Consider the following 23291-nt stretch of genomic DNA (forward strand, 5'->3'; position numbering starts at 1 on the left):
TGAGAACTTGGCCTGCTGAACACTAACGTATCACTAAGTTTTTGTTTATCCAGGTGGTTAGAACCCAGAGACACTGGGAGGGTCATCTTGGAAGGTTGCCAGAACAAATGCCCATAAGTCTTAACAGCAATCCTGTTGCCAATTCCTAGGACTCCTACCATCTTAACATTTTTCAGATCAGAAATTAAGAACAGATGAAAACAAAAAAAGAGACACCTGGCTTGTTGTTTTATTCTTGTAAGGCCAGGAATATCATGTAAGCAATTGAGAAGTACTCAGAAAATGCCCCCATGGAGATGCTGTGATCCCAGATAAGGGGGGTGTGTTAAAGGGACAAGGCTTGTGTGGACTTACATGAATGCCTAACAGCAGAGGTGGGGAGGGGTGATGAAGCTGGACAGTGGCCCACATATTTCTGGTCCTGTATAAGGATTCTAGGGTTTCTCCAGTGGCTCAAATGATAAAGCATCTGCCCACAACCCAGTAGACCAGGGTTCAATCCCTGGGTCGGGAAGATCCCCTGGGAGGGATAGGAAATGGAAACCCACTCCAGTATTCTTGCTTGGAGAATTTCATAGACAGAGAAGCCTGGCGGGCTACAGCCACAAAGAGTTGGACATGACCAAGTGACTAACACACATATAAGGCTTCTAGTGGCATCAGTCATAATTATAGAAGCTAAACATAAACATTTCCTCTGCTCTGTTGTGATTGCTAAACAAATGCTTAGTAAAATGACATAAAGTAAGAGCTCTGTACTCTTGCCTGGAAAATCCCATGGACGGAGGAGCCTGGTAGGCTGCAGTCCATGGGGTCGCTATGAGTCAGACACAACTGAGCAACTTCACTTTCACTTTTCACTTTCATGCATTGGAGAAGGAAATGGCAACCCACTCCAGTGTTCTTGCCTGGAGAATCCCAGGGACGGGGGAGCCTGGTGGGCTGCCGTCTATGGGGTCGCACAGAGTTGGACACGACTGAAGCAACTTAGCAGCAGCAGCAGCAGCAGCAAGAGCTCTGTAAATGTTCATTTATTCCCCACTTCCTTTTTCACTCCCCTCTTTTCTTCCTTTTCCAAGTATGGAGGAGGGGGCTATGGAAAAAAAAAAAAGTGAATCATAATTATGGAAGTTCTTTGACATCTCTAAAAATTATAAATATTATTTTTTTTTCAAAATTTATGCACAATATATCCAAAATATATACAAAACTCTCCAAGATCAGAATGGAAGCATTTTGCTAAGTGTTTCACTAGTCTCTTAGAAAATTTTTTGTGCTTCTCTAAAGTGCCTTGGGTTTAAGCCCAACCTGAAAATAACTCCTTTACCATTAGCTTTGATAATGTTTCCGAGGCATATAATTTACATGACAGCATAGGTAACTAATGGGAAAACATCTATGAATTTGCATCAAATATCAGAAGATTTCTTAAATAAAGAATAGTTTGTTTGAGTTCCCTCTTGGGGAATTTCTCCATCACTGTTGAATTATCTTCGGTAATTTCAAGATGAAATTACATCTTGAAATTTAAAAAAAATAAAATCAAGCTGATAAAATTGCAGTGACATTCCACTGGGAGAAGGAATTGAAAGAATCATGCTCCCTGGGCTGTCCTCAGGAACAGGGCATTTTTATGCTGCCAATTTAGTTCAGCAGAGACACCCCTGGTCCCCACCCACCCAAGTCAGTTAATGTTAACTGTTAACAACTCACGATTGTCTTACTACTTTGAAATTTAAACTAACACCACTTGCATAAAATAAAAGTGAAAGAAAGAGTTTATGAAAGTAAAGGTAGACATGATTACCTGTATAGGAGGTAAGACTAATAAGCAGTATTTGTTTCTGTGAGCTATTCCTCTCAACTGTACAAGAGCCTCCCCGCTTTGACATTTTCGTATCCATTTCAACTCTGCTATTGCTTCTCATGCACTCAAACCACTTTCAGGTTTCCTTTCCAAAAATATACTCTTTACTTGGTCTTAATTGAATCCCATAGATTCCAGCTCAGATGCACCACTATAAAGCCCATTCGTATCATCGGATAAGCGGTCCCTACCAGCTTCTTAGGTCCTTTTGGCCACAAAGGACTAAAACTGAGGAACTAGTCGTAGAGCTTGGAAAAGGCCTTGATAAACTAGTATCCCATAGAGATTTTAAAAATAATTTTTAATGAAGAATAGTAAGGCCATGGAGGTGAAGGATGTTGCAGGAGTGTGTTGCCTCACCTCATGGAGACAATTAAGCATCATTTAGAGGTTTGAATCAACAGGGCTTTGTGACAAGGTGGATAGAAGAGCATGGAGTCAAGGAGAAATATAAGGTAACTCTCAGATTTCTGACTTTAGCAGGCAGATGCATGATGATGCCATTTTACTCAGCTAGAAAATACTGGAAGGAAATCAATTTTGAATGTTAGTGAGTTCAAGTTGGGATATATTTTATCTGAGATGTTTATGAGAGGTCTCAAGGGAGGAGTCTAGGTGCCAGAGCTCAGGTTTGACCTAACATTGTAAATTTGGGCATCATTTCCACAAATAGTTTACAGCCATGGCCACAAGGAGTGAATGAAATCATCTATAGACAGAAGAAATTTTAAGGCCAGGAATATAAGGGTCTCCCTGCAATAACTGTGCTGAGGAGGAGCCCATAGAATGAGGCTAAAGGAGTATTTAGAAAGTTTGGAAGGAAACCAAGCATCATGTTATAGAAGAGAAGGGTGTTTGAAGAGGGGCTGTCGACAGTGGCAAATGTTCAGAGGTCGTTCAAGATGAACACTGAATCATGTCCACTGAATCCGGTGACATTAGTAAGCTCGGCAAAGCCAAGTTGAGGACTGTCACTAAATGCAAAAAGTTAGAATGCAATGGGTTAACAGGAGGAAGGTGTGTGGAAAGGGAAGAGAGTAGAGACAACCCTTCAGAGAGACACATCTGTGAAGGGTCATACAGTGGACGCGAGACACTGAAGAAGCTTCAAATAGTGCAGAGATTTTATTTCCTTTTCAAGTTAATAGCAACTGAGTATATTTAAATGCTGCTTGCTTGGAGCCAGTAAAAAGGTTAACATTTACAAGGAGGAGGCACCCACAATGGAATAAGATTCCATAGGATTCAGGAGAGTCTGGAATCCAGACCTCTATCCCTTGGGAAACCCCGAGTTTCCCTCAGTTGAGACCAAGTTGATTGGCTAAGCAGCTTCTGGGCCCCTATCATGGATAGATTTTTCCTCATTACTCACCAGATATCCCCCTGGGGTGGAGGAGGAGGATATTTGATCAGAAATTGAGACTGATCAGATACCAAGGATGGGAGATTCTTGCTCAAGTAATTTAGCAGGATTCTTGTTTCAACCAGCCTCTTGAGGACAAGGGTCAAGGATCAGGCTAGTCAAGAACATGACTCAGAGAAGTCTGACTAAAATTTGGTCAAGGAGAGAGTCTTGGTCACTATAGTATTTTTTTTTCCTTGCAATTTCTGACATCGTATGCATGGATTCCTTAACTCCAGCCAAGAAGCACTGAGTCCAGACCTAACACTGTAATCTAGGGGGCTGGGAAAATTCAGTGGCGTTATCACAGTCATCCCAGGGCTAAGCAGTCAAAAGGAAGAAAACGAGGGGCCAGGTGAGAGGGAACAAAGAAGGCTGTGTGTTGTGAAACAGATGCTCAAGTCAGTCAAAATTTTGCATTGGAAAATGAATGGGACCCAAGGGTCCTGTTGCCACAGACATTTAAAGACAGTGTCAAGTCAGCAAAACTAAAATGATTTCTACCCCCTCTCCACAAATCCCATTCCCCTACAAAGTTTAAACAAAGTCCTGGTCAACAAAAATGATGACTCCTTTATCCCATCTTTCTCCAGAGCTCATTTTCATGATCAAAAAATAATCCTGCCAATACTATTATTACTATAGTGTCGTTTTATTTCTCAATACCATACAAAACGAGAAACTGTAGTATCTTTTGAAAATTAACACAAAGTTAATTGGTACTCCTCATTTCATAAAAACTTTGGCTCAGGTAACCTGTGTACCCAGAAGGAGAAGTAGAAATTCTCACTGCTGGTCACCCTAGTGCAAGACATGGCCCAAATGATGGACTATCATCTTTACCTGTATTCCTCTATATAGTCCATGGGGTCGCAAAGAGTCAGACACGACGGAGAGACTTTCTCTTTCTTTCTTTATTCCCCTGAGTGACTTTGCATCCATACAGATTCCACTTCAGATAAGCAAAGAAACTATCCTTCATTTATTATTTCTTGTTCTTCCTTTCTCCCGATCTCCTGGATCTCCCTCTCCCTAGAATTTTCTGTTCTCCCACCAGGGTCCATTTCTATCTTTCAGCCTCTGGCCAGGCTGTCAGTCATTGCATTCAACCGTTATTCTCTTCCAAGGAGCCAGATCTATGGGAGGGGACTTCCAGTCTGCTTATAGGAAGAGGTAAGAGAAGTTCCACAAAACCTTTCTTCTGCTTAAATTGATTTCCTCTTGGCACAACTCAGGTGCACTGTTACGCAGACAGTGCTCAGTATCTTGTCAAAGCACCTCTCTGCAGAATAATCTGCTGTAATCTGAGGCCCTTAAATGGGTGGGAAGGAACCTTACCCTGAAAAGGAGTGACAGGGTAAATTAACATATGCTGTCCTCCCCTCACCCAAGTAAAACCTCTGCCCTACTGGTGTGGGTAGGAGATGGCACAGAACACTATAGTCTGCCCACCGAGTTTTTCCCCTCCACCATGTCCCAGCTATATACATTTTTGTGGCACCATCTTCAGGACATCTTCACTTGCTTTCCCATACAGACAGCCCTCCTCCCAAGCTAGTGTCACATGTCTTTCTCTACAATGTTCTTATCAGTTTTCTTGGACATATCACCTGACTCCAGCAAGCTCCAAGAAGAAAATCCTGGATACAGATCTGCAGAGGGGATTCCCTTGTCCCCTATCTGGTCATGATGGCTGTTAAATTCCTATGGAAACTGGGGAGTGACCAAGCTTCCACCCCAAGGCGTGATCTCTCCTTTCCCTTCCTCTGGCTCATTTCCTCTCCCACTCAGTCCTCATGGGAAGGAAGAGAGAGACTCCTCCCCAGGTCAGCCTGTGAGGAAATGGATTCATCCTTGGCCCTGGGAAATAGAAGCAAAAACAAACTCCCAAACACTCAGCATTTTCTCTGTTATTCTGGAGATAATTTAGCCATGTTAGAACCGGCAAGAGGAGATTTAAGACAGAGTAGAAGCAAGGCTGTAAGGACCATGGATGAATTTGGGTAGCTGATCACATTTACAGGCAGAGAGCCCTTCTGGGTAACCAGGGAGAGGCAAAAAAGTGCCTTGTCAAAGCACCTGAAGTGGGTGGGAAGGAACCTTGCCCTGAAAAGGAGTGATGGGGTAAGTTAACACATGCTGTCCTCCACTCACCCAAGTAAAACCTCTGCCCTACTGGCAAGTACAGGAGATGGTACACAGCACTATAGTGTGCCCACCCAGACTGTAACAGACTAGAACTGCAACAGACGTCATCTCTTCTCCAGCTGTGTGCACTGCGGCCTTGTCGAGAAGAGGCTTGCCTAGGGCATTTCTGACCTGCCCCTTAGGATTTTGCCAAAAACTTGGCTCACCATGTTTACTGTAGGTCAGCAGAAATTCAAGTGCCAATACCTGGCTGATCATCAGAATCACCTCCAAGAACGTCACAGAAAAATAAATTCCCAGAGGTCCTCCTTGATTTGCTTGAGCAGAATGTCAGCAGTGAGGACCTAGATTCTCCATTTTGGTATGGCTTGTCAGGTGCCAACTTGGCAAACCATTTTCACAGCTTCGAGAATCTAAGTCAATGAATCTAGAAACAATCTAACTTTCCCACTTTTCTATTAAAAAAAATAAATGCAGAGATGTTAAGTGCAATGTTGTACAATCACAACAGTTTATTATCTTTTTAAAATGCAGTAGCGAAAGCTTTGAAATATGAAAAAATTTGGGGACCAGCTTAATGATACACCAATTGAAACCTCTTGGCTAGACACGGCCATAGCGATTTTGTATCACGTACACACTTAACTTTCATTCACTTATTCACTTAACAATGAGTATCTACTACATGTCAAGACTGTTTTAGGAACAGAGGATATGGTAGTGAAGCTACTCTGCCCTCTGAGAGCTTTTATTCTAGTGGAGGAGAGAGACTAGTGACAGAATAAAATATAAAGTAGTCAGATGTAGCAAGTTAGGAAAACCAAAGTAAGGAACATGGATTTGGTGTGTTCAGCAATGGGGGTTGTATTGAAATTTCAGGAAGGATGGCCAAGGAAGGCTTCATTGTGCGAATGTGACCTTGGACAGGAAAGACCTGAAGGAAGTAAGGGAACTAGCCATGTATAAATCAGAGTCATAATTATCAGGCAGAGGAAAGAGAGTGTAAAGGCCCTGGGGTGGGAAAACACTGGGTCTGGTAGGAATGATGAAGAGGTTGGTAGGAATTTAGCAGGGTGAATGAGGAAAGGGGGAATAGGAAGTGTGTCAGTAACACACAAGGGGGAGCAGATCAAAGGTCAGTATAAGCACTTGGGTTTTTAGTCTACATGAAATAAAAAAAATTACTGGAGGGTTTTGGACAAGAGAGTGTCAATACCCAACCTATGTTTTAATGTAACCTCTCTGGGCAGAATTGAAACCAGATTGGAAGGATAGTAGCAGAAGTAGTGTGGCCAGATATGAAGTTATAGCAATACTTCAACTACATGTACTGTGCATTAAGCATTTCCATAAAGGCTAAGCATGGGTATATCACAGTGCATTTATGCTTTGGAGTGTACATGGGAAGGAGGCTGGGAATCTGCAGTTCCCTCAGTCTGCTTGGCTCCCATGACTCACGGTGAGAGCATCGTACCAGCACAGGAGTGGTGCTGGTGCTTTTCATCCTACCTGGTACCCAAACCCTAAACAAGTCCTCAAAGCATCCACATCAGCCAGAGCCTGCATGCTGGCTATGGGACTGGTACAAGCACAGCGTCTGCTTGAGGCCCAGAGAACTTGAAGTAACAAGTGCCTTCTAGAGAGTCTCTAGCACTCCTTGCTTTTCCTAAGTGTTTTCCAATTCAATGAATGTTCTATAGGCTTTCTGAAGCACTTTTTTATGTCATCAGAGCTGCAGCCTTTCCATCAAGGTTTCAACTAAATATATTGTCCTTCCAAAGCACTTATTAAAACATTTTTAAGCTCTTAGGTATGGAACTGTTGGGATGCTGCTGAGTGAAAATGTATATTTGCTCATCTATAATCGCACCTCAAATTTTTCCTCTCAAACACACAATCCTTTTATAGGACAGGTGATCATTATGATATGGGGAGTTTTATGATACATATCAAAACCTCCTAGCAAATAACAGACTATATTTTACATATTTTAGCTGGCCAATACTATTTGCCAGCTAAAATCTGTTCTTATGATGCTGCTTGGTTGTTTTTTTTTTCTCCCAAATTGACAAACACCAACTTCAAATGTATTCTGTGCTCAAATAAAAACATTGGAGCAGAAGGATAACACAAGTCTGTAGGAAGTAAGACAAACCTGATTTTCAAGAGCTAAAACATTTGTGTTACAAGAATGCAAAATACAAGTGAATCATTTCATTGCTGAGGACTATCATTCTCAAACATTCATTGTAAAAGCATAGAGAAGATAGAAAATTAGGAAGGTTTTAGTTGTCATTTTGGATCTTACCCAAGTAGCAAAAGAGATATATTTACCAGGATGTGCCAAATTTCAAATTTAACTACAGCAACATATGAAACCAGACTCCCTTGTGGTTACTGGGAAATATATACAGCTTTCAAGACCAGCATGAAGGTGAGTCAGACTGACAGGCATTTGTACAGAGGAGGAAGCTGACATAGTCTTTTAGGCCAAACAGTAATCCTGGGTGGCTCTGAGGAAGTGAGGTATGTAATCACCTCACTGGTGGGAGTCTTTCTAATTGAAAAAATACTTGGCAGCCTCAGTCATCAGCTTGAAAGTCAGAGAGAAAATAAATGTCCGCAAATGAGTACCCAGCGGAGGTGCTTGTTTAAGCTAAGTCTTATATGTCCTAACTCAGTGTTGCCTCTCCTACCCAACTGTGGAACTGTGAATAAATCTGATTTATCCTCTATGTGCAGGGTCCCAGTTGTTGAACTAATTTCTGAATGAATAAATAAGAGGGCCATGAAAGATGCTTAAGACCTAACTTAAGACCTTCCCCTAATGGGGAACAGGGCGCTTCCCCATTACCAGGAACAGGGTGTTTCCTCATTGATAGAGGTATTGGAATCAGATGCTGCATCAGTGGTTCTCAGCAGTTCTCTGTTCAATGAACACTTTTGGGTGGTGACATCAGTAAAGGGATCAAAATGCGAATATTCCTTTTGAGAAAAAAAATGTTTATAAGATTTTTAAAAATATCTTTCCAGCCATTCACTGGCCACCCTTCACACCACATTTCTTTCCTCTGATTAGTTATAAATTGTACCCTGCCCTCCTCCAGCCTTCCACCTGACAGACAGTTCTAGAACAACAGGCAGCTGCACTCATGGCAAAATTAAAATTTCATTCGTTCATTACCATTGGCAGCTGACCCAGAAAGAGGGAAACCAATGTATACAATTTACTCAGAAAATCATCATTTAGGGATGCTGCAGAAATAATTCCTGTATGGGTGAGGTCTGGGCACCCCCAAAATGTACATTCCCACTGTCAGGTCTCTAAGCTACTCAAACTACAATTACCTCTGTTGTCTACTTTGTCATTTTTGACATAACTCTCATGTGACACTTTGCTAAGAGCATGAAGTTTTCGAGGGTATTGAGAATGGGAAGCTGGCTGGTGGCTCACCGGTAAAGAATCTACCTGCCAATGCTGGAGACACAGGTTCCATGCCTGATTGGGGAAGATCCCGCATGCCACAGAGCAACTAAACCCATGCACCACAACTACTGAGACTCTTCTCTAGAGCCCAGGAGCCGCAGCTCCTGAGCCCACATGCCCTAGAGCCTGTGCTCCAGAAGGGAAGCCAACACAAAGAGAAGCCAGAGCACCGCAGCTAGAGAGTAGCCCCCTATACCACAACTAGAGAAAAGCTGTGCAGCAGCAAAGACCCAGCATAGCCAGAAGTAAATAAACAAATAAAATTTAAAAAGAACGGGGAGCTGGAAATGGCCAAAAGTATTTTGTCTTTCAAAGGTGACATAGAAACTTGAATATAGCCTGGCCTAGCTGGGAGCAGAAGGCTCCTGTTGTCTGCCCTCTAAATCTGCACAATTTCCACCACCCTTTCTCCTTCCTCCTCTTTGCCATGATCCTAAACCCACAGCCTCACTTCTCAGTTCAGTTCAGTCACTCAGTTGTGTCCGACTCTTTGCGACCCCATGAATTGCAGCACGCCAGGCCTCCCTGTCCATCACCAACTCCCAGAGTTCACTCAAACTCACGTCCATCAAGTCGGTGATGCCATCCAGCCATCTCATCCTCTGTCGTCCCCTTTTTCTCCTGCCCCCAATCCCTCCCAGCATCAGGGTCTTTTCCAATGAGTCAACTCTTCGCATGAGGTGGCCAAAGTACTGGAGTTTCAGCTTTAGCATCATTCCTTCCAAAGAACACCCAGGACTGATCTCCTTTAGAATGGACTGGTTGGATCTCCTTCCCACCTTTTTAAGGCAGAAATACAGCAAATCCTGAAAAATGATGTATGCGTGTAAAAACCTCTACAATAGTAGCAATTGTGATGACATCATACCTTGACAGTTGCTAATCAGGTTTGCTTCCTCTGACACAGAAAAGAATCTGTCTTGCCTCTCGGTATGAGGTTAAACTGAGATTATCTGGTCAGTAAACAGAATCCCCCATGCCTCAGGCAGCCATGGCCTTGGCAAGACTGCCTGAGCTTGTAGCAAAGGCCACAGAAGGCCACAGGTGTTTGAGACTTGGGGGCAGGTTGCGTTGTCAAGACTTTATAGGGACACACATCTCTTCCTATTACAGATGAAGGAGCCTAGAGTGGAGAAGAGCAGTGTAGACCAGATCATGGGAAGACTAGTGGTAGAGTCTGAAAAACTCACTGGGGTGAGGTGAAGTGAAGTGAAAGTTGCTCAGTTGTGTGCATCTCTTTTCAACCCCATGGACTGTAGCTCACTAGGCTCCTCTGTCCATGGGATTACCCAGGCAAGAATATTGGAGTAGGTTGCTGTTTCCTTCTGTAGGGGATCTTCCTGACTCAGGGATTGAACCTGGCTTCCTGCATTGCAGGCAGACTCCTTACCATCTGAGCCACCAGGGAAGTGGTAGAGTCTGAAAAATTCACTGGGGTGGCCTTGGGCTATTTCCAATACAAATAGGATGTGAGTCCTGGAGTTCCTCACTTTGCTGAAAAGTTTAAAGCACTTTTGTTACTCATCGTGTGTTTAGAAATGGAACAAAAATATTTTTGTTATATGTGTAAAGAAGTCATTTAATAGTAAAAATATACTTGCATGAGAAATCTCTTGTCTCCCTATCAGCATTCATTTAATAAATGGAAACATTACAGTAGGAATCAAAGGCCTCCTGCCATCTCTCCTTTTTTTTTTTTCAGCTTCATGTTTCTTCTCTGCTCCTTTCCCAATTGTCTTCTCCCTGTGTTATGGATGGAATTGTGTCCCCCACCAAATCCATATGCAGAAGCCATAATCCCCAATGTAATAGTATTTAGAGACAGTGCCTTTGGGAGGTAATCATTAATAGACAAGGTCATGAGGGCAGGACCTTCTGAATGAGGTTAGTTCCCTTGTAAGAAGAAATACCAGAGAACTTGCGATCTCTTTCTGTACCATGTGCAGACACAGCAAGAAAGCAGCTGTCTGCAAAGCAGGCAAAGTGCCCTCAACAGAACCTAATCTCACTGGCACCCTAATCCTGGACTTCTAAACTCTAGATCTGTGACAGAATTCTTTTAACAAATATTCCTTAAGACATGCAGCCTATGGTACTGTGCTGCAGCAGCCTGAGCTACCGAGACACCCTGGCTCTTTTTCTCTTTGTCTATCTTCTCCTCTACTACACTCTACCAGGAGGGCAGAGAGCGAGGAAATGACCTAGTGACTAATAGCGTATAAGAGGCCACACTGCTGCATTTTCGCCCCTTTCTCATTAGAATTCAGTGAACAAAGTGTCCTACCTATATTGCCATATGTTACAAAAACATTAAAAAAAAAAAATAGTTTTGACCAGTCTGCCTTTGGGAATGGCTCTAAACTCCTTTCTTTATTGTGCAATCAGTAGAAAATAACTTCTCCTGAAAAGAGAGGAAAACCTTGGAATAGACTGAAGGAGAGGTCAAAGAGAGAGAAGATGACAGGCATGGACAAGGAGAGATGCTTCTGATGCCCTCTCACCGTCCTGAGCCTCATGATGCCCAGCCCTCTCCATCTTGCCTGCCATTCCTTCCGTCACACCTTCCCACAGCTTCTTGCTGCCACTTCCCATCTATTCTTTCATTTCCTGTTGAAACTTATTTCAATCCCTAAGAACCCATTCTCCCAAGCCAAGATTTCCATGCCTCCTCCTTCTGGAGTGGCTTCCCTGGCCCTGGGGGCTCAGACAGTAAAGAATCTGCCTGCAGTGCAGAAGACCCAGGTTCAACCTCTGGATCAGAAGATTCCCTGGAGAAGACAATGGCTACTTACTCCAGTGTTCTTGCCTGGAGAATTCCATGGACACAGGAGCCTGGCGGGCTCATGGGGTCACAAAGAGTCAGACACGACTGAGTCACTAACACTTTCACCTTCTGGACTAACAGAAAATGATTCATGTGCTAATGGTTGAAGACCAGCAAGACTCCCTCCTAAATAGCAATTGTACATATTAACTAGAGCCGTCTATAGGAAACACAGCCACCTGCGTTTCAAAAAGTACTCAGCCAAAAGCAAACTCCAGTTCAGCGCTAGACAGGAGAAACAGAGAGAGAGCCACAAATGCAAGCTGCTTATGATACTTCCACTTTTCTAGTAGCCACATTTTTAAAAAGGAAAAACAAAGGAGTAAAATTGATTTAAAAAATATATTTTAGTGAAACATACACAAAGTCATTTTAATATAGTTTTTAAAATTTAAGTGAGACATTTTACATTCTTTTCAAACTGTCTTCCAAATCAAGTATGTGTTTTATACCCATAGCATGTATCCTGGAGAAGGCAATGGCACCCCACTTCAGCACTCCTGCCTGGAAAATCCCATGGACGGAGGAGCCTGGTAGGCTGCACTCCATGGGGCTGCTAAGAGTCGGACATGACTGAGCAACTTCACTTTCACTTTTCCCTTTCATGCATTGGAGAAGGAAATGGCAACCCACTCCAGTGTTCTTGCCTGGAGAATCCCAGGGATGGGGGAACCTGGTGGGCTGCCGTCTATGGGGGCGCACAGAGTCAGACACAACTGAAGTGACTTAGCAGCAGCAGAATGTCTCCATTCACACCAGCCACATTCAGTTCCCTAATAACAACATGGGGCAAGAGGCTACTGTATTGGGGTAGCACAGCTGCAGTGAGAGAAAAGGTGAGGCCTGGCAAATCAGCAAATGAGAAAGGCCCCCCCATCCCCACCCCATGATCACCCTCTTCTGGGCCTGAAAGCACAGACCTATTGAAGCTGCTGCTAAGTCACTTCAGTCATGTCCGACTCTGTGTGACCCCATAGATGGCAGCCCATCAGGCTCCCCCATCCCTAGGGATTCTCCAGGCAAGAACACTGGAGTGGGTTGCCATTTCCTTCTCCAATGCATGAAAGGGAAAAGTGAAAGTGAAGTTGCTCAGTCATGTCCAACTCTTTGCAACCCCGTGGACTGCAGCCTACCAGGCTCCTCCGTCCATGGGATTTGCCAGGCAAGAGTACTGGAGTGGGGTGCCATCGCCTTCTTTGGACCTACTGAAGAGGGAACGCATTAAATGCTCCTTTGATATGGACTTTTTTTATTGCTTTTTAAGAAAGGTGCTCAAACTACCATCTCCTTAAACATTACTGTTAGAATTTCAAGTGTATAGGAAACAAATTTTTCCGTGGATTCTTGAAGCATAGTACAGTGCTGGTAATTTCTATGAGGGGCAAACAGCCTGATCTCTAACTTTTGTAAAGCCAAAGCATCATGTCCTCTGTGCAAAGTGGTGTTCAAAGCTTTCATTCTATGATCTTGAGAAAATGACGACTGCAAATTAGTTTTGTTTGCTGAGAGATGGATGATTCCCTGCCTGCATGGACTATCAAAATAAAGCTGCCCCACTTTAGAAGGTGTGTAGGGATACAATCAGAGAAGGCAATGGCACCCCACTCCAGTACTCTTGCCTGGAAAATCCCATGGATGGAGGAGCCTGGTGGGCTGCAGTCCATGGGGTCGCTAAGAGTCAGACACAACTGAGCGACTTCACTTTCACTTTTCACTTTCACGCATTGGAGAAGGAAATGGCAACCCACTTCAGTGTTCTTGCCTGGAGAATCCCAGGGACAGGGAAGCCTGGTGGGCTGCCGTCTAGTGGGGTCGCACAGAGTCAGACATGACTGAAGCGACTTAGCAGCAGCAGGGATACAATGGTAGCAGGCTTTTGTATCCTGGACTTCACCTTATGTTTCTTTTAGGTGCAGCTATGCTGTGTGTTTTCACTGGGGTTTGAATAATGTCTGGACCTTCAATTATAGCAATTAACTGTCAACGCCATGTGCCAGGTTCATTCATATGCTATTGGTTCAATTAATCCAACAAAGACACCCAAGCCCTTGACATGCCTTACTTCTTATAGCTGAAATCTGCCTTTTATACAACTTAGAGTTTATTTTAATGGTAGAAATTTCTGGATAAGAGTGGTTGGGGTGGGGGAGAATACTGCTAAAATCTAGTGGAATGAGATTTCCTTTTAATAGCTAAAACTTCTGATGGCCTCATGATATTTACTTTCAAGGATTTCCTGCTGCTGGCCTCTAATCTTTTATCTCTTTGTTGGAATCTCTCTCTCTCTCCTTCCTTTTTCAGGCCTTTATCCTTATCTGAGGCGTTAGATGATAGAAACTAAAGATAAGATATACACTCAGGAGGTATGTGATTTTATTAAGACATACTGAAAAGTCTTCAGACCAAAAGAAATTGATCTGTATACCATGCTATAGAGTTTGCCTGATCACCTCAGATTACATCCTTGCCAATTCTAAAGTTGGCTTGGGTTAAGAAACTTGTATTTTCTCATTATTATTTTCCCCAAAAGGGGCAATAGCACTTTTTTTTTAGTCAAATTATAATTTACATTGAAGTATATTTCTACCAGATTGTGAAAAATTCTTTTATTGCTGTTTATTGTGTTTTTAAGGACAGCTCATTCCCATGGTTAATTAAAAGTTAAATGCGTATAAAAAAGAGTTGGCAAAACCTGAATCTCCTCCCTCTCCAGAGGCTTCAACGATTTTTTTAATGAGCACCGAGAGTCTTTCCCCACACTCGATTCAGATTCCTTTCTCAGTATATCTGACCAGATGATGCAACATCTGTGTTCTCTTTTAAGAACATGAGAAATGAAGCTTTTTCACCTTCCCTCTCTTTGAGTTCTGGGAAATCTAATTAAAACTGCTCAGGTTTTCCTTTTCTTGTTTGCCTTAGAAGACAGCTCACTGGAAGGGTCCTGTGGCGGCCTCCCGCCCGTGGAAGAAGGTGGCCGAAAAATCAGCCTGATTATGGAGTTGTCGACTCAGGTTTCCCTTCAGAATGAGAGGATCACTCAGCTGGAAGAAGTTTTAGAGGAAAAGGAAAGGAAGATTCAGCAGCTGGAAGCTGAGCGGGAGGCCCATTGTTTCCCAGAGGTCAAGGACTCTCCAGAATGTTTACAAGAAACCCCAGTTTTCTCTAATAATAATGTCTCTCCTGTGGTCTATGATGAGGATTTGTAAAGATACCCAGTGAAAAACACAATAAAAGTTTATTAAGTGTCATCAAGGTAAAGACCAGAGCCCAAGCAATCGCCTCACTGGTAAACTCAAACTCAAGTTCATGGGTCTGACTATCCTATAAGGTTCATATTGGGAGGAAAGAAAACAAAGGGAGGTCTTCAGATGCAAACACCGAACCCTCAGACATTTGTCATATAATCCACACAGCTGTAGAATACTATGTTTTTAGACATTCCTGATAACAGAGGGAGAGGGAAAAGCACAAAACTAGACAGATGGTCAAAGAACTTAGCATCATCCTCTCACCAGAGGTTTGTCACACTGCAAGGGAGTGGGGGGACAAAGCCCATTCTGGTATGCAGCTCGACTGCGAACAGAAAGCTATCATGGAGGGTGAGTTTCAAGCTGGGGAATGTTGGGCTACTGAAAGCATAATCACTGTCAGCAGAGTAAATAGCCATGACTTCTGTCCTTTTGTAACCTCTAGAATACATTTCTCTATCGCATGTATTTCATTAGCATTTAGCAAGGGTAGAAATGAAGTAAAACCAAAGCAATCAAAAGAATGGATGAATCAGAGCTGCAGTCCTTTGGGAAAAGTGTCCTGGGACAACATCTCCCTGGGAAAATGGGTTACACTCGCTTGTCCCTTACAAGCAACACTAAGACCAAAGCAAAATATCAATGAGCTGTGGACAGCATAAAAATAATTCAAAAATAGAGTATAAGCAAATGAAAGCTACCCTGTAATTAATGGAATAGAAGATGTCATATATATTCTCTCCCACACATTCCCTTCAGATGAACCATTTCCCAACCAGAGAGCAGCTGGGTACGAACTTTTAGACCTTGGTGCTTAATTCTTACTCTTTTGGTACAGCATGACTCAGGCACACCGCTATAGCTCTTCTATGAGTCTGACTGTTGCTACTTTCCAATTTAACTCAATCAGTTCAACAAATATTCATCAAAACTCTTCAGGTACAATAATAGATACTAGCAATATTGTAGCAAACATGAAAATCACAACTTCACAAATCATTCAGGAGTTCACACAGTTAAGAGTCTCCTTAAAACAAAGTTTCTAAACCTGACTTTTTCTAAAGGAAGTATTGGGTTTTGGACTCATAATAGCTTTGCAGCATTGACTCTAGAGGTTCACTACAAAATAAAACCACTGGTTCTGCCAGTAGCTTCTATGGTCATATATAGCAAGAATCTTCCCATATTTGTTTTATAACCTCAGATTTTCAGCTGAAATGTCAGCAATACACACAGTTGTAGTCCATTATCAGAAATGAAACCAACTTAAAGTTTCATGATCATAAATACACAACTATCCCAGAGGGTGACTCGAAAAGCACTTTCCCACAGCTCCAAGAGAAGCTCTTCCATGAAGTTTACCTAAGTCCTTCATCTCAGAAATCGCTTCTCTCTGGTACCTCCTTCTTACTTCTTCAAACTTATTGATCCTCATTGTCTTTTCTGTTTCTCTGGTACCAAAGAGGGTTCCCTGTTCCAGTCCTGAAGTTCTGTTAGTTGCATCTGACACCATAGTAAGACTGAACATGTTTTTCCTGTGTATTACCGTGAGAAAGCTTTAAATTTTCAGTTAGTTGAGTGGACTATCTCCAACAGAAACTATCGTCTCTGCAACTTTGATGTGTTATTATGATAATTAAGTTTCCATTTCTTTACTAGATTGTCTTAATGTCATGGGATCCTGAGGCTAAGATGACAAATGTGGGGGGTGGGGGGTGGGGGGGTACTATCACATCCCAAAAAGGAGCGTGTTTGCTTCTAGATCAATTTCCCCTTGTCAATGTCATGGCTGGCCCTCAGCATGAAAGTAGCCTGACAGCGGAGATAAAGTAACAGGCAGAGCTGGAGCTGCTGTTCCTAATTAATGGAGCCTGTCACCTCTACAGATCTAAGGACCAGTCACCGAAGAAGAAATCATCAAGAGTCTTATTACCCTGCAAACCTGTCTTTACCAGAAACTCATCTTGACTCAGGTCTAGGTTATCCCCAAATCAGAAGTGGAGAAGAGAGTTGATCCAAAGGTAAAGAGACTAATCTTTGTTAACGACACCTTGGTAATAAGAATTCTTTAAATATCCAAGTTTTATGAGGAGGGGAGAAGATGAGAAGAGGTGTTACTGGTCTCTGGCCTCTGAGACACTTATAAGCACAAAATTTCATAATCCCTACTGAACATTTATGTCATTGTATGCCCCTCAAAGTTCATTTCCATTTTCTGCCATTCCTCCAAATAATTGGGTCGTAAACTTAAGGTTGTGCCAAATAGCTGGTTCAGACAAACTAAAAATCAGATAATATCCCACCCTGTAAGCCAAAGTCTCATTTTCTTAGAAGCCAGTTGGATTGTTGAAATAGTCTACTGACTTTTAAAATATCTGGTGTAAATATCACAAGGCAGTTAGTATGCTCATGACCTTGTTCTTAAAGAAAATTTAGGAAACCATTCAGGTATCTGGTACAAACTAATTGGAAATCTAAAAAAGTAAACTAATTAACAAGTAACTAAAGCCATTCTTTGGAGAAGGCAATGGCACCCCACTCCAGTACTCTTGCCTGGAAAATCCCATGGACGGAGGAGCCTGGTAGGCTGCAGTCCATGGGGTCACGAAGAGTTGTACATGACTGCGCGAATTGACTTCCACTTTTCACTTTCATGCATTGGAGAAGGAAATGGCAACCCACTCCAGTGTTCTTGCCTGGAGAATCCCAGGGACGGGGGAGCCTGGTGGGCTGCCGTCTATGGGGTCACACAGAGTCGGACACGACTGAAGTGACTTAGCAGCAGCAGCAGCAGCAACAAAGCCATTCTTTAACAGTCTAAAAACATTTGTAGAAATATAGGTAGAGTTTTAATTTTACTTTTTCACCAATCATTAACTATTCTCACAGAGGAAGTTAAGTTGAACGTGTGGTATGACTCATCAACTTAAACAAATGCTGTATTTTTTTTAACAATTTAATTTCATTATTATGTGCATGGCAAGATGAAATCATAGTAACAGACTTATTAAAGACTAGCAGGAAAGCAAGTTATCAGAGAAACCAACCCAGAAATGTGAATGAGATGCCCTAGGATTTAATGAAGTTCATAAAAAAGCAAGACACTATAGTATTTTTGACAAAAACATTTCTGAGAAAGAATGAATTCAGTCAAGTTTCAGTTATCTCTTATGCTCTCTGCTTACCCCCAAACCCTATCATTTCCTTCTACATTACTCTGAAGTAAAGATTTTTTGCTTAATAAGTAGAGAAGTGCTGATGAGTGTTGCAGGCCTAAGTCAAAATAATATTTATCTGGCAATTATCAAGTATAGGGACTGCAGAGACAAAACTATTTCCAACAGACATAAGAAAACAAACATATTTAAAGGACTTGGAAAATAAAATGCTTGAGATTCAAAAGTTTGACTCTCATAGTTTGAAAAACTAGACAAAAAAAGAAAAAGTAAGTTGTAAAGAATAAATGATTACTATAATTTCTCCCCTGCTATTACAAGAAAATCTTGTTAGGATTTCCCATACACAAGCAAATGTTTTCGCTCATAGAGGAAAGTCAAGTTCAAGTAGGAAATAATCTTTTTAAAATAAAAGTACTAGTACGTTGGGACACAGTTCAATGCAAAAGATAGGGTCGGCCATGAGATTTCCCATACCTAATGAAATTAGGACTTCTACAGTAAAACAAAACTAAAAATAGCTTTAATTTCCAGGTTCCCAGAGAAATTAAGCATCTAAGTTAGATACTCAGTACATGCCTAATAACATGAACAAGATGGCATTTAATGGCATCTTGTTAATGCCATCTTAAGTGGCAAGATGACATTTAATTCATTGTCTAACCAATTCCATCCCAAACGTTTAAATTTGCTCTTTATTTAACAAAGAACAACCCTTAGTGCTCAAATTCAGTAATACCCAATCCCTTGTTTTTGGATGGAAAATATCACAGAATGTATTGTCTAATAATCCTTTAATCCATTTTCTTAAAAACCACAAATAAATTGAAATAAGAGTTTATCATCTGATGTCACCTTTTCAAAGAATGATATAATCACAGGGAAAGGATGACAGCTGAATGAGAAAGAAAGAGCTAGACTTCCACCAGCTCTTTGTTATATGGGGTTCAAACAATAATAACAGTGAGTTCTAGTTAAAAGAGAAAAGCTAATAATATAATCCTTGGCCCCATAATAAAAAGGTGTGCCTTATTGCCCAGCTCCTATTTGAATGAAGTTGCTATGGTGATGGTGAAAGAAACAACAAAAAGCTCAAGTGGATGCCATACTATCTTGCCAGGGACCTGCATTTACTAGCCAACCGTTATGTATCTAGGAGCATAACTAATATTTACATATCAATTTATGATTATTCAAACATTTTCAAATAGATTATTTTATTTAATTTTCATGAGGTAGGTTTTAGTTAGGTAATTAATCCCAAGTTTATAAGTAGGAAAGGCCAGAACCAGGCCCCCAGGCCAGAATAGCTTTCACAACACTCACCGCCTCTATGCAGCTACGTAACAAAGACATGCATTGTCTCCACCTCTTTCTCAGGTCAGCCCTCATTTCCATTCATAGGAAAAACAATTTGCCATGGGTACCTTCTTTCTCCAACTTATTCCATAAGAGGAGTCCAAAAACTGTCCAGATTCAACTGATCAACTTATTGGTTTGGTCAAAACTCTGTTTTAGCTTTTGTTTGCCCAGAGTGTTTTGTTTAAAGTAAATACTTTTAAGAAGAGTGAAGATGCACTGTACGGTTTGCCCTGTGCCCCACTATTTCCTTCTGTCTTAAAGCAGGCTGCCTAAGACACTGATCTCAACTGCCCTGTGAATAAATGGTCTGGAATCCCTGCCTGAAATCCAATGTGTACACCAGGTCCAATTTTGTATATTGTCACCATAAATTTCAATGTTTGGGTTTTTGATTTATAGTCTAATATATACTCAAAATGAGAAATTTTTAGACAAAATGAGTACACTACATCTTACCTTCAGTTAGTTAAAACATTTTCAGATAGATTTTTATTTAACTTTCATTTTACATTCAGAGGCAATGCATATTTCCACATGCAGGACAGAGACAGCGCAAAAAAAGACCTAAAGGAAGTAACCAGGAGTTCACTGCTGCTTCCTCATCAGCTCAGAACAGTTTCTAAAGTTCTCTTTTTTGTATGTGTGTGCTGTGCAGAATGAAATTCGGATTAAGTCATTTGACGTACACAACAAATCTCAGGTAAGTAGGTAAATGATGACCACCAGAACTGGTATTTCTAAAGGGAGAAAGCCCATCTATAGATGTTCTACTTATTTCATTTACAAAACTCCCCTTTGCAACCAGTGGCATCAGTTCTCAGTTTCACACAGAGAAGCAAAAATGAACAATTAAGGGACATCTATATTTAGCATTTACAGACAGGAAAACTAAGCTGTAAATATTAGAGCTAGACTCAATTCAGAACAAGGGTCAGCAAACTAAGGCTACAAGCCAAATCCTACTGGCTACCTATTTTTGCATGACTGGTGAACTTAGGATGGTTGAACAAAAAAATTTTTACATTTTTAAATGGTTGAACAAAAAAAATCATATTCATGACACAAAAATTATTTGAAATTCAATTTTCACTGTCTTTAAGGTAAATTTTACTGGAACGCATCCACGCTTAGCCATAAAGGTGTCCCTGGGCTGGTTTCTTGCCTATCGTGGTAGAGTTGAGTAGCTGTGACAGAGACCTATAGCCAAGAAGCCCAAGTATCTGGGCCTTTGCAGAAAAAAAAAATTTGCTGACTCCTTGTTTAGAGCACATCAACTGAATTGCTTAAAGTCATACAACTAGTAAGTTTCAGAATTCGGCTTGACTGTGATGTTCTTCCTCCAATTTGACTTCTCCTAGTGATCAGAGTACAGACATTTTTACACAGATTTGTTCACAACTCAGCATCCTAAGGAAACTGTGTTACTCAGGGGGTCCCCCAATCTCAACAGGCTATGGCTCAAAAATAAATGCACATGCCTTTTATTATCCTCTAACAGAATGATTTTTCAGTGTATTAATGCATTTTGCTCCCCGTATTTCCTTCTTTCCCCTCATTAAAAATATAGCTTGCTGTGTGCTCCTTTGTCTAGAACCAGGAGTTCTGTGTAAGAGCAGAGAAGCAGACCATGAGAAACTTTCTTTCTAGGCTTTCTCATTTCCAAAGCTGAAGTCCTTTGCAGAAAGAAGGTTTGAGAAGATGCCTTTGAGGGGAAGGCGAGGAGACAGGGAGGGATTCCCTCCTCCCCTGAGGCATGTGTGTCCAATCAGCAGCAGGAACCCGTTCCTGCTCCCTTCTCCAGAGATGTGGTGAACAGGATCAGCCACAAGGACCACGAGGTGGGTTAGATTGTGAGGATCAGGACTTCGGGCCAAGAGTTTCACACACACGTGTGTCTTCAGTGTGAACAAGCTGCAGCCTTGAGGGGACCAAGCTGACTGGGAAGACAGGTCCCGGCATCATGAAATGACAGAAAGGTGTCTCCGGACCAAGAACCCTGGCCTGAAGTCAGGCTAAGGGAAGACTCAGAATGACTGGGGCCAAGCTTCCTGCCTCCTTGGTGGGATAGGAGTTCAGAGTCAATATTCAGATAATTTATAGAAAATAAAGAAAGAAATTTGTGCAGACTTGCGTTTGTAGCCTGAGATTCATTGGAGCTGAACTGTTAAATCCATTAAAAATGAGAATGACAAAGACTCCACCCCTCCACCCAGAACATCTTGCTGGGGCCAACCTTCCACTGAGTTCTGCTCTCCAGGAAACTTATGAAAATCCCCCCTTGCTGGTGACTCCACATCTGGATCTGTGGTTCTCACCTTGAACTACTGCAGCCTCAGGGAGGGGCTGTCACATCCAGCCACACTGTGACTGCCTGCCTGCCCCTGCCACGCACACCTCCACTCTGATACCCTGATGGTCTCAGTCACAGTCAGAAGCATCTCCCTTAACCTCCTGAAGTGTAGCCAAACCACACAGTAGTGTTTAACAAAACTTCATTAAATGCTTGGGAATAATCAAGATACACTGCAAAAAATCACATATAGGGCTAAACTTAAGATCACAAGTTCTTGTTTGTTCTCAGTAGGCTTCCATGTGGCAGACACAATACCCTTGGCATTTCACCCTTGTTCAGAAAACATCCCATTTTCCTCCCCCAGAGAAAGGAGCAGGCCTTAACCTTCCCTCTTTCAAAGATGTTCATTTTGAACCCCAGGATGATTAATGATGACAATATTCTTCTTCTGGAGAAAATTCTACCCCACCCACAGGGTGTGGTCTCACTTCATGGACTGCAACTACATGTCCCTAAAACCAGGAATATTTAAGCTTAAATAACACTTTTTGTGGCATTCCTAGAGTCCTATAGGTATCTATACTTAGGAGAAAATGGTCTCGAGATATACTTCTGTACAGAAGGCTAAATATCAACCTGTACGTCTACATTCACATATATGGTAACTTCATTATCAAGAAGTAGGCATTTGCTTCACATTCTTATAATTAAATGACCATTTTTGCGATTTTTATAATATAAAGGAAGGCTTCTCCAAAGGTGAATGAAAATCATAACTCTACCAATCCAGCCGCTGATAACTTATAAGGAATTTCCTGCACAAAATCAAAGTCTCTTTCTCTGCCATAGCACCCTCTACCATTCCAAGGACCACACAGGGCGGCAGCACTATAAATCAAAGGAGAAATCTCACCACAATGCCATTTTTGGTCAAGTTACCATTTGTTTTAATAGATTAATAGCCAGATATATGCTCGCTTGTTCACTCAACAAATATTTACTGAGCACTTACTATGAGTTTGTACTTATTTTATGCTCTATCAATCATATCAGATGTCTAGATTTGGCCCAAATGTATAAATGGAATAATAGAGAGTTTATCATTGCCTTAGATATGTTCACTATACCTTTTAAGTTTGTTAAATAGTAAGTTCAAGAATTAGCTGGTAGTGGGGGAGGTTTTCAACATCACAATTTCTTTTCATAAATAAATTTGAAATTGGTTAGAGGGATTTTTTTTTTTAACCCTTCATGGATTTTCTTGAGTAGATGAATGCTACTTTGTAGGGGTGGACAACTTTCAGAGAGCCAGGTCATGAACAGTCTGCTGCAGACTGGAGGAAGATCTAGGGATGGAGAAAGGTTGTGGCTCCATTTAAGACACCAGGAATTTAAATTAATATAAATATCCTCTGGGAATTACCCAATCCTACTATTTTACCATAGAAACTTGGACCCATTCCAAAATGTTGTTCTTGAAATTG

General features: G+C 41.6%; 1 protein-coding gene and 1 long non-coding RNA gene across 10 annotated transcripts in view; one reads left to right on the forward strand and one right to left on the reverse strand.

Annotated features, from left to right (window-relative positions):
* The window catches only part of CCDC192 (coiled-coil domain containing 192), a 220464-nt gene extending 205488 nt beyond the window's left edge, over positions 1-14976 (forward strand). For 3 of the 4 annotated variants that reach the window (XM_045166619.1, XM_045166620.1, XM_045166617.1), the window contains one exon: positions 14648-14976. In XM_045166619.1, coding sequence (XP_045022554.1) covers positions 14648-14934 — 287 coding nt within the window. In that variant the 3' untranslated portion in view covers positions 14935-14976. The remainder of the gene's footprint in view (positions 1-14647) is intronic. The other variant, XM_045166618.1, reaches the window with a different exon arrangement.
* The window catches only part of LOC112586947, a 506468-nt gene that overhangs the window by 406597 nt on the left and 76580 nt on the right, over positions 1-23291 (reverse strand). The window lies entirely within an intron of this gene.

Source organism: Bubalus bubalis, chromosome 9 (genome assembly GCF_019923935.1).
Source record: "Bubalus bubalis isolate 160015118507 breed Murrah chromosome 9, NDDB_SH_1, whole genome shotgun sequence".
NCBI classification, from domain to species: domain Eukaryota; kingdom Metazoa; phylum Chordata; class Mammalia; order Artiodactyla; family Bovidae; genus Bubalus; species Bubalus bubalis.